Source organism: Arthrobotrys flagrans, assembly GCF_004000055.1.
Source record: "Arthrobotrys flagrans strain CBS H-5679 chromosome Unknown unitig_3, whole genome shotgun sequence".
Classification (NCBI taxonomy): Eukaryota; Fungi; Ascomycota; class Orbiliomycetes; order Orbiliales; family Orbiliaceae; genus Arthrobotrys; species Arthrobotrys flagrans.
The window spans coordinates 252,059-267,281 of record NW_027137547.1 but is presented as its reverse complement, the minus strand read 5'-3'; the positions used below and the strand labels follow the sequence as shown (position 1 = coordinate 267,281).

Sequence of the window (15,223 nt, the reverse complement as noted above, 5' to 3'; positions counted from 1 at the left end):
GAACCCTGAACGCGGGCTAGTTTGGAAGAAGCCGTGGTGTACCTTTTCATCTCCGGAACCAAACTAGAAGCTTTCGGATAGAAGTAGAAGTAGGTCGGATAGACGAACAATGAATATAAAAGCTTCGATCTCGCCCTCCTCAATTGAGTTATAGTTTCCTGTCCACATCCAGTCCCTCAAGCAAATACAGTATTGATAGATAGAAATCTTCTCTCCTACCATATACCGTATCTCCAATACCCTTCTTTAAGATTAACTTCTTTTTTTCACACCATTAACAATGGCTGCCAAACTCCCACTCATTGCTCGCAAGAACATCCGCGACGAGTATGAAGCTAAAAAGGGTGGTCTCCTCGAAAGAATTAAGGAGTACACCGGTGAAGACTACGAGTTCATCGTCGACTTCCAGGAAAAGATTTACCCCAACATTGACACCTCCCAGAACTACCAAGTCGAATCTCCTGGAAGTATTGCCTTCAGCGCTTACGAGGGCCTAGCTGACAGACTCAAGAACATCACCGACGAGGGTGAGGACCAACTCGTCAAGGACTTCTTCAATGAGGTCGTCTCATCCCGAAAGATCGACATCCTCATCGAGCCCATGGAGTCCGGATATACTGCCTGCCGTGTTCGAGACGGTGTTTTGGAACTCGTCTTCAAGACTGACAACTACGGTACCAACAGCTGGTACCTTACTGAAAAGCTCATCAACAACCTTGACGAAGCTTATGCCGAAACAAACAAGGGCGAGCTCCCACTCGAGGCTAGGAAGGGATGGCAGGATGACTTCTTGGCGAAGAAGGACGAGCTCGAAAAAAATATTGCTGAAGAATTGCTTGGTAGGTGTTCGGTGCTGTGCTTGTGACTTTCGGTTACGGTTGGAGACTAATGCTGGTGATCGTCGGTGTAGGCACCAAAGTTACCTTGGTCGCTGACCCAGCCGCAATCTGGAGGACTGCGATTGAGGAATTTGACAAGCTAAAGAAGAGGGTAAGCTCTGTGGTCATTTAATTATCAGTGAGATAGGCTGCTAACTTATCAAACAGGACCAAAGCCAAATTGACCTCGAATCCATCCGCCGCAACATGGGCGCTGCCGTTTTCTCCTACTTCGACGGTTTCCGATACCAGATCAACTATAAGTTCAAGCAGGACGACTTGATGGTTGAGACTTTCCTTGATACCGCGCCAAGCAAGGAGGTTAGGTTCGAACTTGTTTCTGAGTTGAGCCCAGGAAACAGCTACAGCGAGGCACTGTTCACAGATGGTGCCTTCGTTATGCGAACAACCCCAAAGAACTGGTATACCAACAGCTCTTATGTCTGCGAGAAGATCGATACGTTGCTTTAAAGTGGCTGTTTTGTGATGGGTTGGACTGGCCGGTGCTCTTGAGGGGCTTGGGGTATATATGGACCGCTGAGGGAAAACTTTTCTGAATTCGGTTCATTTTTGCCATGGCATGGTCACCAACAACTTGTATCAATGTCTGATTATAATACACGGAGTAATCTACACTAGTAACTAGTTTGATCTGATCAACGAAACCTGTGCTTGTTAGTACTTAAACCCCACTGGGTCCACGATTCGAAGAAGGACACTTTGATTCCAACCGAGATACCCGCTAATTAACGAAAGGGCCGACCGAGTAACCTTTTATTAATCTAGACGCGCGTATTATGCATGAAATGTTGAAATAGAACACGAAATGATGTTTTACCTCCGTTATCGAAAGGACTTGCCAAACTCTGACAGCTGGTGGGGACTCTAGACAGACATGTCTCTGCAGGGGTGTTTCCGACATGTTGATATCGACGAGGGACTTATTGAGACAGATATTTTCTAGCCATAGATATCTATCGCCGCCTTGCGGATAGCTGCCAGGTCATTCTCCCCAGTTCGACGCATTTTTAGAGGCCAATATAAGCCTGAATTGCACATTTGTGCACTGGGGAAAGGTTTCGATGTTTGCCAGGTCCGAGCCCACAGGTGCGCCTTTTTCGGTAAAACTAACCGACGAAAAGACAAACCTGCGAGATGCCTTGTACGACCTTCGAAATGCAGCCGTGCTCCCGTAGGCGTAAATGTTGCATATCGCGACGTTCTGATCGAGAGTAAATGCGGAGAAAAGACATAAATTTAGAAGAAAAACTTTCCGGTCGGCTCGATTGTACTTGGCAGTACGACAATCGGCGAGAATCATTGTTTCAGATCGAAATATGTTAGTCTGTATGTAATGAGAGAGATCTTGTCGAATGGGGCTTGATAAAACCCTCCTAAAATCTACGGGATCACAGGATATTCAGGATGCATGTTAGGCATCTTTCATGGGAGCCTGCAGACGGCGATGGACTCCGACACAACGACACCAAAGTAAAGTCAATATCACTTTCATTCTATATCTCGACTCAGCCCCCAAAGAGCTTGGAGACTGTTTAGTTTCTTGACTCAAGAGTCCTCGATTTCCTTACCGTCTAGGGATATCGCTTATCAGACCATGCTCGTGGACCAGTGTTCAGCCGCACGTTGTTGTTCCGATTGAAACCCCTTAACCGTTCTTTGCTAAGAGTTATGGGGTGCCGCTACAAATTTCGAGCCCTCGCACTTATTTGTAACAGTTTTTGGATGGGCAAGTGGAGTCTAGAGCGCGCTAAAAACTCTGTGATTGGCTGGGTGAAAGTGGCTTTTTTTGTTGCAATCTTGAGGGCGGGGTTTCTTTCTTTGTTAGGTCCATGGGTGTGCAGATTTCGGCCGGCCAGGACCTGTATGTCGCTGCAAAAAAATTACCCTTTTTGGCAATAACGTCCAGTGGGGATCCGATACCAAAACCTCCACTGTGATTTCGCACCTCGTTCTAATCCCAATATCGTAAAAGGCGCACTAACGTTAGCCACCTGAATTGAAGGAGCACAAGCCCTGAAAAGCCAAAAATGCAGTGTGTCCTTGGCGGGTTCTTTTGGAGCGGCGCTAGCTGGGCACAGGTTGGACGGGCGAAATATCTCCAGTTTCGAGCGGATGAAGGGTATATAAACACTGGGGGCTGAACTTCTATTGCGTCTTTTATTTCCCTTTCTCCTCCCTTCATTGCAGTCAACATTCTTGCATTGTTCGATTTTGCAAATTCCCACCTCCACAATCCTTTGAGGCTTCATTCCAATACATCACCAAACATGCGTGCCAGCACCCTTGTCCTCGCGAGCATCCTCGCCGTCGCGGTTTCCGCCCAGGATGGTATTCCTGAATCTTGCGCACGCGTCGTCACACTAGTCCAATCATGTGTTCCAGAAGATGCTGATGAGGACGCCCTTCAAAACACTGAGATCGCCAGTTGTCTTTGCGACGGCGGTGCGAAATTCGATACTGATGTTGTCGAATGTATCGAGGCAGCAGGCAGCGCCTTCCCTGCAGATGTCCAGGCTTTCCTAGAGGGCTTCAAAGGATACTGCAGCATCTTCAGTGGCGGTGGCGGTGGCGGTAGCCTCCCAACCTCTGCAACTCGTGCTTCTACCAGCTCTGCAACCATCACATCCAGCCCAACTGAGACTGGTGGTGTTGCGCTCGACTCGGAAAACTGTCGTTATATTGTTTCGGGTCTTAGCTCTTGCTGGACCGACGGCAGCACCCTCCCAACTGCTGCTCCAGTTGCCAGATGTCTCTGCTCTGGTACCAGCTTTGACGCCGCCGTTGAAGGATGTTACAGCGATGTTGTCGATTCTAATCCCAGGGATGCATCCACCATCGCCGCCCTTGCTGGATACTGCTCCCAGTTCTCCGCTGGTTCGTTGGGTACCGGCTCCACCCCCACCGCAACTGACGACAATAGCGAGCCAACCTCTTCTGGTGGAAGCGACGCCCCCGACCCAACCAGCGGTGACGAGGATGCTACTACTACTGGTCGTGTCATCCAAACTCTAGACCCCGCTACTACTGACCCCGCTACTACTGATCCCGCTACTACCGGTACTGGAAGCAACGACGATCCAAACAGCGCTGCTGGCTTGAAGGTTACTATCCTTGGAACTGCATTGGCTGCTATTCTCGCCGGTGCTGCTCTCGTCTTGTAATTGCCAAATGGTTTCTACAATGACTACCATCGATAATGGCGTTTCTGGGATTTTCATTTTTAATATCAATACCTTGTTATGATAATTTCTATTAGCCAATCTTGTATACTTAGAGATTCGCTTACCATTATGTCCTTTTAGTTTATATGGCTTCTCATGAATGTAAATAATGGATGAATACTTTGGACTTTTATAAATGCACCTTTTTTGTCTATTCTTCCACAATCTTTTTCTAATACTTCGCGTATTCTGCGTGACCGCGGTTCATAGTGTGAGAATTAATTACCTGATCGGGTCGGCTTGTAATTATTCCTTGGTGCAATGTTGCCCCGAAAGATCATAGTTCACCCGCAAATGCTCGTATCAAAATTCGAGGCCCGTCGCTAACGCGTTTGATTATGTTGGCAGCTGACTCGATCGAGGACTCCACTCACGACGCCTCTTTGTGGATGTACGCGCATATACCTGTTGATGTGATCTCGCATGCAGGCGATATATCGATAGCTAGTTCTGTGCTCGGATTCTTTGGAAATTGTTGGCGCATTTCGATTCCGAAATGTATATGGTGTATCGTTAAGAGGTTGTTCTTATGCAAGCCTAGCTCACTTTTTGGCTTCGAGATGAGAAATCGAAAAGTTGGAAAGCTTTCAAAACACCAACCGAATGAAAACTGCGGGCGGGGAGGTTTTCATACGACTTCAACGGATCGTATCATTATCAGATCTCGGATCATTTCCAGCCTTTTACCGCCTTATGATGATATCAGCCGCCGTTAAAATAAAATTTGGCTTACGTAGACTTTCGTATGTTTATTGTTTCATTGTTCGTACCACCACGATACCGGCCACCCCTAGTCCTTATTTGCATGCGAGCAAGCCAATTTCTAGGCGAGCAAATATGGCCAGTCAAGCCTCGCCACGGCTACACATCTGATCTGATTTTGCACTGATATCTTTGTGTGACGTTCCCCCATTTGACGAGGTTTTTAAGCTTATCAGCCCTGCCAGAAAAATCAACACGCGTATTCGGTCGTATCTAAAACCCTCGTTCGCCCTGGTCTGGCAGAAAGACAGGATATTCCTAGAATCGGCACCTTGTCCACAGCGTTATTAGCTGCCGTCTCAGGATGTTGTCAGCACTCCACATCCACCGCATCCACGTTAGGTCAGCAGTTGGGAAGTACTGTACTGGCATAACGAGACGATACAGTTTGTTGTATCCTGGAGTACCTGTCCCCGCAGTAAGCAAGGGTGCAGGTGAGCCCTGTATAAAGAGGATGCGGAGGCCCTCATGCGGAATAGGCGGTCTATATTTTAAAAGGTCGTAATATATATTTCTTTCCTATTCTCAACGACCTTTCAACATATATATTCTACTTCAATATATCAATAATCTACGAGCATCTAAGTCGACATTCAACGACCTAAACTTCCGCTAGCTCGGGTGGTTTATATCAGAGGCACAGAATGGGTTCTTTAGGAATTGAAACCACAGTGGACGAGGAGGTATTCGACCTCATTATCGTAGGAGCGGGAATTAATGGACTTTATGCCGCGAGATCCTACCTTGCAATCCAACCATCTATCAATTTAGTGGTAATAGATTCTGTATGTGCAAAATATTGGAAATATTCATGTACCCAACATGCTCTAACACTTTGTTTCACGGATAGCTATCGACTGTCGGTGGCGTCTGGTCGAAAGATCGTATATACCCCGGCTTACACGTCCAAACCGCTCCAGAATACTTCGAGCTTCCCGAGTTCCAATACAAAGACCTCGATCCACCCGTTGAATACAATGGCAAGGGTTTCATGACTGGCCCGTCATGGTCTCGATATTTCCAAGCTTGGAGTGAAGAAGTTGGACTTACGAAATATATCAGGCTTAATACTACAATCCGACAGATCACTCGTCACGAGGATAGTACCGGACAGAAATGGTGGCGGTGTCATATTGCTGACAATACCAAGATTTTATCGGCTGAGAAGTTGATAGTGGCAAATGGGATTACCAGTTTACCGAACTACCCTGATTTGGACTGGTCGACGTTTACCAAGCCTGTGATGCACCATCGGTATTTTGGGGAGAGGTCGAAGGAGTGGGATAATGAGGATGTGAAGAATGTGGCGATATATGGTGCGGGGAAAGGAAGTATGGATAATATTGTACAGTTGGCGAAGGCTGGGAAGAAGATTAAGGTATGACATAACCCCCATCGCAATGCTTTGATACATGCTAACTGGGGACGTACCGCCTAGTGGGTGATTCGCAAAGAAGGCCGTGGGCCTTGTTGGATCCTTGATGGCAACCTGCCGGGCGGTAGACATGCCGAATACCTCGGTTTCAGTAGAATCCTAGCCCTTCTAATGCCCGCTCTATACCAGGATAGCGGTTTCCCTGGCCTCCATTACTTCTTCAAACGTAACATCATCGGCAGGAATATTTCCAAGTTCATCGTGAACTCTTCCAAGAATGTTGCTATGATGCTTATGAAGCCGCTCACGCCCAATATAGAGAAAGCGATACCGGAATTACCCCCCTTTTGGATGTATCATGTCATAGGAGTGGATAACTATGATGTGAAAATATGGGATTATTTCAGAGACGGAACTGTTGAGGTTATTCGCGATAATATCGTATCGCTCCAAAGCGACACTGTCGGCCTCGCATCCGGCGATAGCTTCACAACAGACGCCGTGGTCTTTGCCACAGGCTGGAAGGCCAATGTCTCACTCTTTTCTGAGAATCCAACTTTGGAAATGCGACTAGGACTGCCTTCAAAACACTACACCGACGAATACTCATCTAAATGGAGGGAATTGGAAAATGAAGCAGACAAACGTGTATATGCCGAAAACCCAATTCTCAAAGATGCCCCGGCTCCCCTCGAATACCACCACAGGAATCAGGTCCGTTCAGGTTATACCACTATACCGTCCCCACAGAATTTGCGGACAGGAGTATAGCATTTCTTGGGGTTTCTCCAAGCCCTGGAACATCACATTATGCCCTAATTATGGGGTTATGGACTGCGGCATATATGACCGGGAAATTGGACTTACCAACTAAAGAAGAGATGGAAAGGGTTACGGCGTTTGAATTACGGTTCACGCAAATTCGACATGTCGGGTTTTCGAATGAGTTTCCGTTGATTTCGTTTGATTGGATGTCGGTAGGTCGTGGTCAATTCCATAGGTGTAAAATCTGCGTGGGGGCTATAGCGCTAACAGACGAATTGTTTTGTAGATTGCGGCAGTTATGTTACAAGAAACGGGGGTTGATCCGTATATGAAGAAGAATTGGATAAGTGAGATATTCAAAGCGTATACGTGGGAGGACTATACGGAAATATATGACAAATGGATTGCGAAGCACGGGTTAGTTAAGGGGAAGCCTAAGGGGTCTGAATAAATGGAGACTTTGTGGCTTGGGGCTCGTCTGTCTATTGTCGTATGGTGTGTAGATGTACGAGATTGGCTTTTAAAGTCTCGGGCTCCGACACAGATGAAATTTTGATAAGATAATTGCAATTCAAATCCAGGAGGTTGGCTTTGGGGCTGTTGGATTTTAGATGATGCTCTGCGTATCTGCGTTTGTAGGCTTATGGCAACCTGACATAAATGATACCATGACTCAAAGCAAAGCCGTAAGCCGATTTATCCCCACCTGCACACACCCAAGCACATGATTTCGCGATACGGGTGGTTTCGAAGATGACGTTGTACAGTTGTGGGTTGAGTCACAGAACGCGCCGTATTCACGGATTAGACAGGGGCACACCAAGCCGCTCATGACTCCAACAGAACCCCGACAAGAGTCAAAGGGCGCGCAAACCCAGAGGAACCCACACTTAGATCCAGCCATTTCTTTATCAACTTTACACAGTAGACCGTGTTTGATCCCTTGGCTTCCGAGCTGTTGGTTGTTAGCTTAGCTTTCGGTGGTATGGTCGCGAGGTCTCGGTGCGGTTTTGGCAGTGCCTACGAGCCGCAAAATGTATAAAGTTCCCAACTTTTCAGCTTCGACGAATTCAATTGCTCAACCACAACAGCGCTGATAAGCAATTGGTTTTCCATACTCCCACAGCTACTTACCTCGGGTTTCCCGTATCAATCGATTGAATCAGCTTGAAGCTTCAGCCGTTGCGAAACCCCATACAGAAATACAACATAATCAACACAAATATCTTTGTCTACTACAATGTCAGAAATGGATCTTGCCTCACCCGCCCCAGTGGTGGAAGCCGCTGAAGGGGAAGCTGCAGAAAAGAAAGCGGAAGAAGAAACGGAAGATGAGCTCCCCGAAGATACTCCACCAGTGTACCCACACCCCTAGACGGAGATAACACCACAGAAGTCCTCACCTGGCGTGAACAATACCTCCGCAAATTCTCCTGCGCAATTCGTAACAAACCCAACTGGAATGAAAAAATTCTCGACCGTGCTCTCGTCGTGAAGTGGATTCGTGAGGCACAAGATCAAACGCGAATCTCGCAGTGGAAAAAGATTTTGGCGTGGAATAAAGAGGATATCGAGTTTGCGTATAGGGAGTTGGTTGATGGGTATAAACCCTTTGTGGACGAGGCGAAGAAGAAACCAGAATTGTATGGGTTGGAGCCGGATATGGATTGTGTGTGGAGGTCTGATTCTTTGGTGGATGAAGAGCTTAGGAAGGAGCTTATTGACGGTAAGGGTTCTATAGCTATAGTTATAGGAGTACAGAAGCTGAATGGTTCTAGCTGTTGCGACTTTGGAGAACGTTCCAGACGACCAGAAGGACTGGCATCCCGGGTCTAACGGACAAGTACTCGACCTTGTCCACCCTTCTCTATGGCCCATAATCTACGGTCGCTCTATCAGCTTGATTGATGGAAAGCCGATAGAACTCCCAGACAGCGCAATCGAAGACAACTTTTCCGATAGGTTTTCTTGGTTGCCGTCCGAACTTGAAATCGGCGCCGACGGCAAAGTCAAAATTGTCAGTTATATCAATAACCTCTCGACTGGCGACCAACAAAAGTTGTTCTACCCAATTCTAGAACGCATATTCCAACGGTTTGTACCGTTGTTCAATCATGTACTTGCAGATCTACACCGACGTTTTCAGCACTGGAGCCGAGTTGACAGTCCCGATTCCTACACTCACGATGGCGAAGAAGTAGAATGGCTGTTTTTTGAGCCTCACAAAGAGAAGTTTAACGAATTGCTAGGACAATTTGAACGCGGCGAAGAACTGACAGTGAAGATGGAGGATTTTATACATGAGTTCCCTGATACCCCAGAAGGGGATAGGTTAAGAGATGATATAGGAGACGATTATTGGGAAGAGCCTGAAGATGATGAAGATGATGGAGATGACGAGAAAAAAGAGAAACGAGATACTGCGCCCTATCAAGTTCGGGACCTAGGAGATCTAAAACTAAATAGAATCTGGACCCCTCCGAATATCACGGAAGAAATCAAGTTGGAAGGGAAGACAGCCAAAGTCATTGTTAAGCTCGCTAATATCATATTGACACCGGAGAATCCACAGTACGAAGGGGGTTCTTGGCATGTAGAGGCGATGATGGTAAGGAATAACATCAAATCTTCGAGAAGGCAGGTGGAATTAACTAGCTATGTGGCAGAACGAACGAATCATCTCAACTGGTATCTACTACTACGCACAAGAGAACATTACAAACTCAGAGCTAGGCTTCCGTCGTACTATCGATTCTATGGAGGACATGGGATGGAGCCTTCCTCAAGACTCAAACTGGACAACCGTCCATAATATGAGTAGTTCCGGCAATACCGTTCAAGAAATCGGTGGCATCAAAACAAAAAACAATCGGGCAATCGCTTTTCCAAATATCTACCAACATCAAGTTCAACCTTTCGAATTGGTGGATAAAACTAAACCAGGTTACAGAAAGGTTTTGGTTTTCTTCCTATGTGATCCGTCTAAGGAAAATGAGGTACCCACTAGTAGGGTCGTGGCACCCCAGCAACCCGAAGCCAGAAAGGATCTGGTGGATACGTTGAGACAGGGACCGCTCGGGGATCTGCCTGAGGAAGTTTTCCACTTGATTGTGGAGGCGTTGCCACCAGTGGTTACTCGGGAAGAAGCTGAGAAGTATCGGGGAGAGTTGATGGAGGAAAGATCTTCGTTCATAAATGATAGTGAGGCTGTGCAGGGCGAGAGTTATAGCTTGTAAGTCTGAACCTTTACCTTCTGGGATATAGAGGAGTCATGCTAACGGGTTCTAGGTGTGAGCACTGATTTTGGAATATATTAGAAGGGTGTAAGAAGAATGTTATTTGTTTCTATTTTGTTGCTCAATTTATAGGGTTCCTTTAGGTGCGGGATTCTGGAATCTCAAGTCAGAGCTATCGGTGTATCCAACGGATGTGGTAGCAACCATCATTTGCTGTCCACCAACTACGCATGTACCAATTACCCAAGTGAAATGAAACATAAAAGCGAAGAATCAAACCTGCATAACACGCCTGCAAAAAGAAAAAGCCAAATGTGTAAAGAATCCGCGAGCCCGTATCTCAAAAGAAAGTCGTAAGGAAACAAGGGGCATAAATTATTGAGATGCCTTCCAGTATGAATGTAAAAGAAAATGAAGGTTCGCGAAGGAATTATACATTAATTGTATAGTGAGAGTAAAGGTATAATGGGAACGCTCGCTTAGACCAGAGAGCTGAAAATGGTTCCACCAATCACGATGGCTCCGCCAACGAGGCCGGAGAAGAGGAGTACTGTCGACATGGCGGCAGGTTGCAAGTGGGAGCCAGCGCTTCCTTCGCCATTGCCTGTACCTGTGGCGGATCCGGGGCTAGTTGTGGTGCCGGTGACTCTATCGATTTCATCACTAGTGGTAGTAGAGATTGGAATGATATCCTCATCATCAGTTCCTGTAGCGTTTCCGGTGGAGGTTACTCGGGTTTGAGTAGCACCGGTAGTAACACTGACGACGAGGGCGCTTTCTAGGCCGGTACCTGTTGGTTCGGAACCTGCACCGGTACCAGTGACTGTTCCGGCACCAGTAGCTGTCCCAGATGCTCCACTGCCGTTTCCAGCCCCAGTTGTTGTTGGAGAGGAACCTTCAGTTTCGGTTCCAGTTGCAGAAGCTCCATCGCGGCCAGTTTCAGTACCTGTTGGTGAACCAGAGATGCCACCATTTCCGTTGCCAGCGCCTCCAGTCTGAGAAGCCCCATCTGAACTGGTGGCCGTTGGAGCGGCTGTGTTTCCATCTTCGCTAGAGTCGGTATTTGTAGGAGAGCCACCGCTACCACCATTTCCACCAGCTCCAGTACCAGTTGGCGAGCCGGCATCGCCAGTCCTAGTGCCAGAGCCGCCGCCGCCGCCGTTACCAGCAGCACTAGTCTCAGTAGGGCTGGAACCGTTTCCGCTCGGGCCTGATTCGTTACCAGAGCCAGTATTGGTAGGAGAGGATTCGTCACCGCTAGTCTTGGTAGGGGAAGAGCCGTTTTCGCCAGTAGCAGTGGAACCAGAGCCGTTTCCACTACCATTGCCACTAGCGGCGCTGGTTTGTGCTGTTGGAGCGGGTGCTACGGTGTTGCAGTCGTCACCGTTAGGGCAGCAGCCACTTTTCCCGTCGAAGGAGCCACAATAGAACCCATCAGGACCTGAAATGAAGGCTAGTTAGAAGCTGCTTCAAAGGAATCAAATTAAAATCAAATGTGTGCTACTTACAACATCCGACGATGTTAATGCACTGGTATTGGCCGGCTGGGCAAACCGAAGAACCGATATCGACAACCTGCTTGCGCTGGAGACGATTATAGCGAGGGACGAGGTTCCCAACTGGGATGGCGTATTCAGCAACCGCAGCGCCGATAAGGACCGCGAGAACGAGCGTGGATTTGGCGAGCATTGTGATCTCGATGAGAGTGCTATTGATATGATTGATTACTTTAGTTATCAATTGAGGTAAGGCTTAAGAAGATAGTAGTAGGGTGAGGCCCGTATATAGGTGGATGAAGGTTGGTGAAAGAATGCAAGAAGAATGCGCTGTGTTGGGATTGTTGGAGAATGGTGAGGCCCGAGAGAGCGTGTAGTAGGCCGAATATAAAAGAACGACCACTTCAATAGCTTCAACAGAGCTACCTAGCGAACCGCAACCAAATCGTCAAAAATTATTACAGGCTTTGAAGGAAGCTGGAATGATGTCTGAAGAACAAGCACGATGAGCTAAGAATGGAAGAGCGGGAATTTCCGTTCTTTATATATATCCAACATTCCAATCGACTGGCGAAAGCAGCTAGTCGAAAGTCGGGACCTGCCAGTCCACGCCATCGCTGCACCACGAGCGCAGCAAAATGTCTAAAAATCGTCAAGCTTTCACATCTGGGTTCGGTCTTTTTCCCCATAGGCACTGGCTTTGTCGCTGGTATCATTTCTTTTTTTTTTTTGGGACCCCTGCCGGTACCGAATCCGGTGGATTCTTCGTTTAAAGACTGCAGGTTTCCCGGCGCCTGCTGTGTGTATCACAGACTATCCAGCAAGGGATCTAGATTACCTTTGATCTCTAGCATGCACATATGCAGCTGCGATATCCGCCGATCATTCGCTGCCTAAAGGCATTGATCATGAAGCTTAATCGAGCTCCTAGTAATTTCGATCTGTATCATATTTGCTTGCCACAAATTCGAGATCGATACGAGGTTATGATATGATATGATACTGGAGCACGGGCTGAAATTCAACAAGATGAATTCGACTGCAACGTGCTGGATTCGGGTTGGCTGAAGCCATTGATGGGAAAACCGCGTGGTTATCAAGTGGGAGGAAGCTTGAATGTGTGTAAACTCCGTGTTTCGGCGGCTCCTTGGACTGCTCCAGTGGGTTGACTTTTATGATGCATAATGGCCGGCGCGATGGGCTGACTGAAGCTTTTCCATCTGCATTGATGATCCATGGTCGCGGTTTCTGGCCACTGGAAACTACAAGCATGTCTGTGCGAATACAACCACTAGCATTGTGTCGGTTGATATGAAGAAAAATGCAAGGGGATAAGTTCATTCTTCGCGTCGGTTGCTTCGAGCCCCAGATTGTGCAGCTGCTGTGCCAAGTGATATGTGACGGATACCATTGGCTCACGGAGATAAAGATCGACCAGGGTCTGCTGTCTGCGCCTCGAACGCCACACTCAAGATGTGGCTGGTTCTATCGCTGACAGGATGTCGACGTCTTTGAGCCTTGAAATATGAAAGGACCATTGGTGCGAGAATTAAGGTTTGGAAACCTTTACTAATATCTAACGTTAGTTGCAAATACTCAGCGTTGACGCGGGTATTGGAACGAAATACCAGGCTACAATGCTTTGTTGTCCATTTGCCTTCGAATATTCGACGAAAAAGAGGGGCTGACTGGAAATTTCTTTCGGGGACAACCTAGAAAGTTTTCTGAGATGGTCATATGATAGATGAAATAAGGCTGATTGACTGGTTATCTCCGAGATGTATTTCGATATCGGTACGAACCACGACCGGGGTATCTAGCGCTAAATTCCATGTTACGGCTAGCAAATATAGGAGAAGATTGATTGATCAATTGGTAGAATAGCGAGGTAATAAGTTCACCCACAGGCTCGGACCTTACGACCATTGTCAAGTTTACACTGCTGGGTGTGCAAGCCGCTAGTCAATTCCACAAAAAGACCCATTGCCCCATGCTCTGCCCGTAAAATCCATGATGATAATATTTTCCATCGAAAGCCTCTTATTGTTTTCCAAGAACATATTTAGAACATTTCCCAACCTGGGTTCTTCCCAGTTGGAAGTACTCACGACTCTTCCGATGGCAAGGTATTCTAGATTAGCTGTCAACTTTGCCAGCAGTCCCAAATCATCCCCAGTAAACTGACTTCTTAACAATTCTGATTTGCGTATGTTACTCTTTTCCGCTTTCATCTTTAAGTCAATTCTCTAGAATACCCCAGTTCCCAGTTGTGTCGACAACTCGATAATCCTTGTGCCTAGGAACATCATTTCGTGTTGGATTTTATATATTTTCGTTTGGACGTTTTGCTCAGTATCGGCCATAGACAATTGTGCTGCGGATCTTGTACTGATTGCACCGATTTTGGGGGGGTTGGTGTCAATGCAAGCGAGGTCAAATCGATAAAATGTCGAAGTATTCAAGGTTGTACGCTTTGATTTCCTTTAAATCAATGGCTATTGAATTAATTATAGCTATTCTAAAAGACAAATATATACTTAAGTAACCATGAGCACCTAAATATGTATGCTTAAATAGTTATATATCTAAAGAACTTTCTGAGGTGAACTACTCCTTAGACCTATTAACGGTAATTAAGCAAGCTTGCCATCACAAGGGCGGCAAACTTGGGCCGTCCACCGGGCCCAGTAACCACCGAGTTCGCACCTGCCTGACATGCAAACTCACTCTGGGTCTTTTTCGTCGGCTCTGATCAACAGATATACTACGTTACTCTAACTGATACCCAGTGGCCAGACGCCAACAAGTTTAAGGGACCCGGCCAAAAGGTCCAAGCACCCCCAAGCCTGTCGGTTCTTAATGGAGTTTTACACACGGTGTCCGTCGATTATTGAGGGCCTTTACACCATCATATCTACAATGATCAAATTGGACGGGAATACTTACCAGCCTCCGGAGATTGGCAGCATCTTGTGGTCCAAAACTCCAAGGCGGAAACACTGGAGTTTCCGCTGTAAGCAGCGCCGCACACTTGGTGTTTGTTGGCTTGAAAAGTCAGTACGGGATTATTCCCAATATTTTTTCGTTAGCGAATTCAGCAGCAATCAACGGTTTCCACCACAAAGAATAGGATCCTCCCGATCTACCCTGGCAATTTATAATAATGTTTTGTACGCAATCTGGAATGATTCTCAAACGTCCCAATTGTGCTGGGCAAGCCGTCTTGCGGTGTCAAGTCTTCTTCTTGATAGATGGATGAGCCACTTGCAACCGGATCTACCAATCTCGCAGCTCACGATCCCCAGAATGCGGTGCTGTTTGTTATTGGTGTTTGAGGGAATGTACACCTGGCTCAAGGATCTGGCACACTCGCCAAGTGAAGGAATTGTGGTCTAGATTAGGCAGGATGGATATAGTGACAAAAATGATTTCGGAGATGCGATCGATGCTTTGATTGATCAAAACAGCA

The 15,223-nt window shown here is 46.9% G+C and overlaps 5 protein-coding genes across 5 annotated transcripts; 4 read left to right on the top strand and 1 right to left on the bottom strand.

Moving 5' to 3' along the window:
• Nucleotides 1-280: 280 nt before the first annotated feature.
• Nucleotides 281-1,349, top strand: DFL_001459 (uncharacterized protein; the record flags this gene model as incomplete). The annotated part of the gene is made up of 3 exons (XM_067630080.1): nucleotides 281-839; nucleotides 911-990; nucleotides 1,047-1,349. The coding sequence occupies 3 exons, from the start codon at nucleotides 281-283 to the stop codon at nucleotides 1,347-1,349; spliced, it is 942 nt and encodes a 313-aa protein (XP_067492760.1).
• A 1,817-nt stretch (nucleotides 1,350-3,166) lies between these two features.
• On the top strand, nucleotides 3,167-4,060 carry DFL_001458 (uncharacterized protein; the record flags this gene model as incomplete). Its single annotated transcript, XM_067630079.1, has 1 exon — nucleotides 3,167-4,060. The coding sequence occupies one exon, from the start codon at nucleotides 3,167-3,169 to the stop codon at nucleotides 4,058-4,060; it is 894 nt and encodes a 297-aa protein (XP_067492759.1).
• Nucleotides 4,061-5,526: 1,466 nt separating this feature from the next.
• On the top strand, nucleotides 5,527-7,473 carry DFL_001457 (uncharacterized protein; the record flags this gene model as incomplete). Its single annotated transcript, XM_067630078.1, has 5 exons — nucleotides 5,527-5,667; nucleotides 5,733-6,260; nucleotides 6,321-6,905; nucleotides 6,965-7,234; nucleotides 7,309-7,473. The coding sequence occupies 5 exons, from the start codon at nucleotides 5,527-5,529 to the stop codon at nucleotides 7,471-7,473; spliced, it is 1,689 nt and encodes a 562-aa protein (XP_067492758.1).
• Nucleotides 7,474-8,262: 789 nt separating this feature from the next.
• Nucleotides 8,263-10,323, top strand: DFL_001456 (uncharacterized protein; the record flags this gene model as incomplete). The annotated part of the gene is made up of 5 exons (XM_067630077.1): nucleotides 8,263-8,381; nucleotides 8,609-8,748; nucleotides 8,801-9,630; nucleotides 9,689-10,254; nucleotides 10,311-10,323. The coding sequence occupies 5 exons, from the start codon at nucleotides 8,263-8,265 to the stop codon at nucleotides 10,321-10,323; spliced, it is 1,668 nt and encodes a 555-aa protein (XP_067492757.1).
• A 414-nt stretch (nucleotides 10,324-10,737) lies between these two features.
• Nucleotides 10,738-11,947, bottom strand: DFL_001455 (uncharacterized protein; the record flags this gene model as incomplete). The annotated part of the gene is made up of 2 exons (XM_067630076.1): nucleotides 10,738-11,699; nucleotides 11,767-11,947. 2 exons carry the CDS (start codon nucleotides 11,945-11,947, stop codon nucleotides 10,738-10,740), a joined length of 1,143 nt encoding a protein of 380 aa, XP_067492756.1.
• Nucleotides 11,948-15,223: the final 3,276 nt, after the last annotated feature.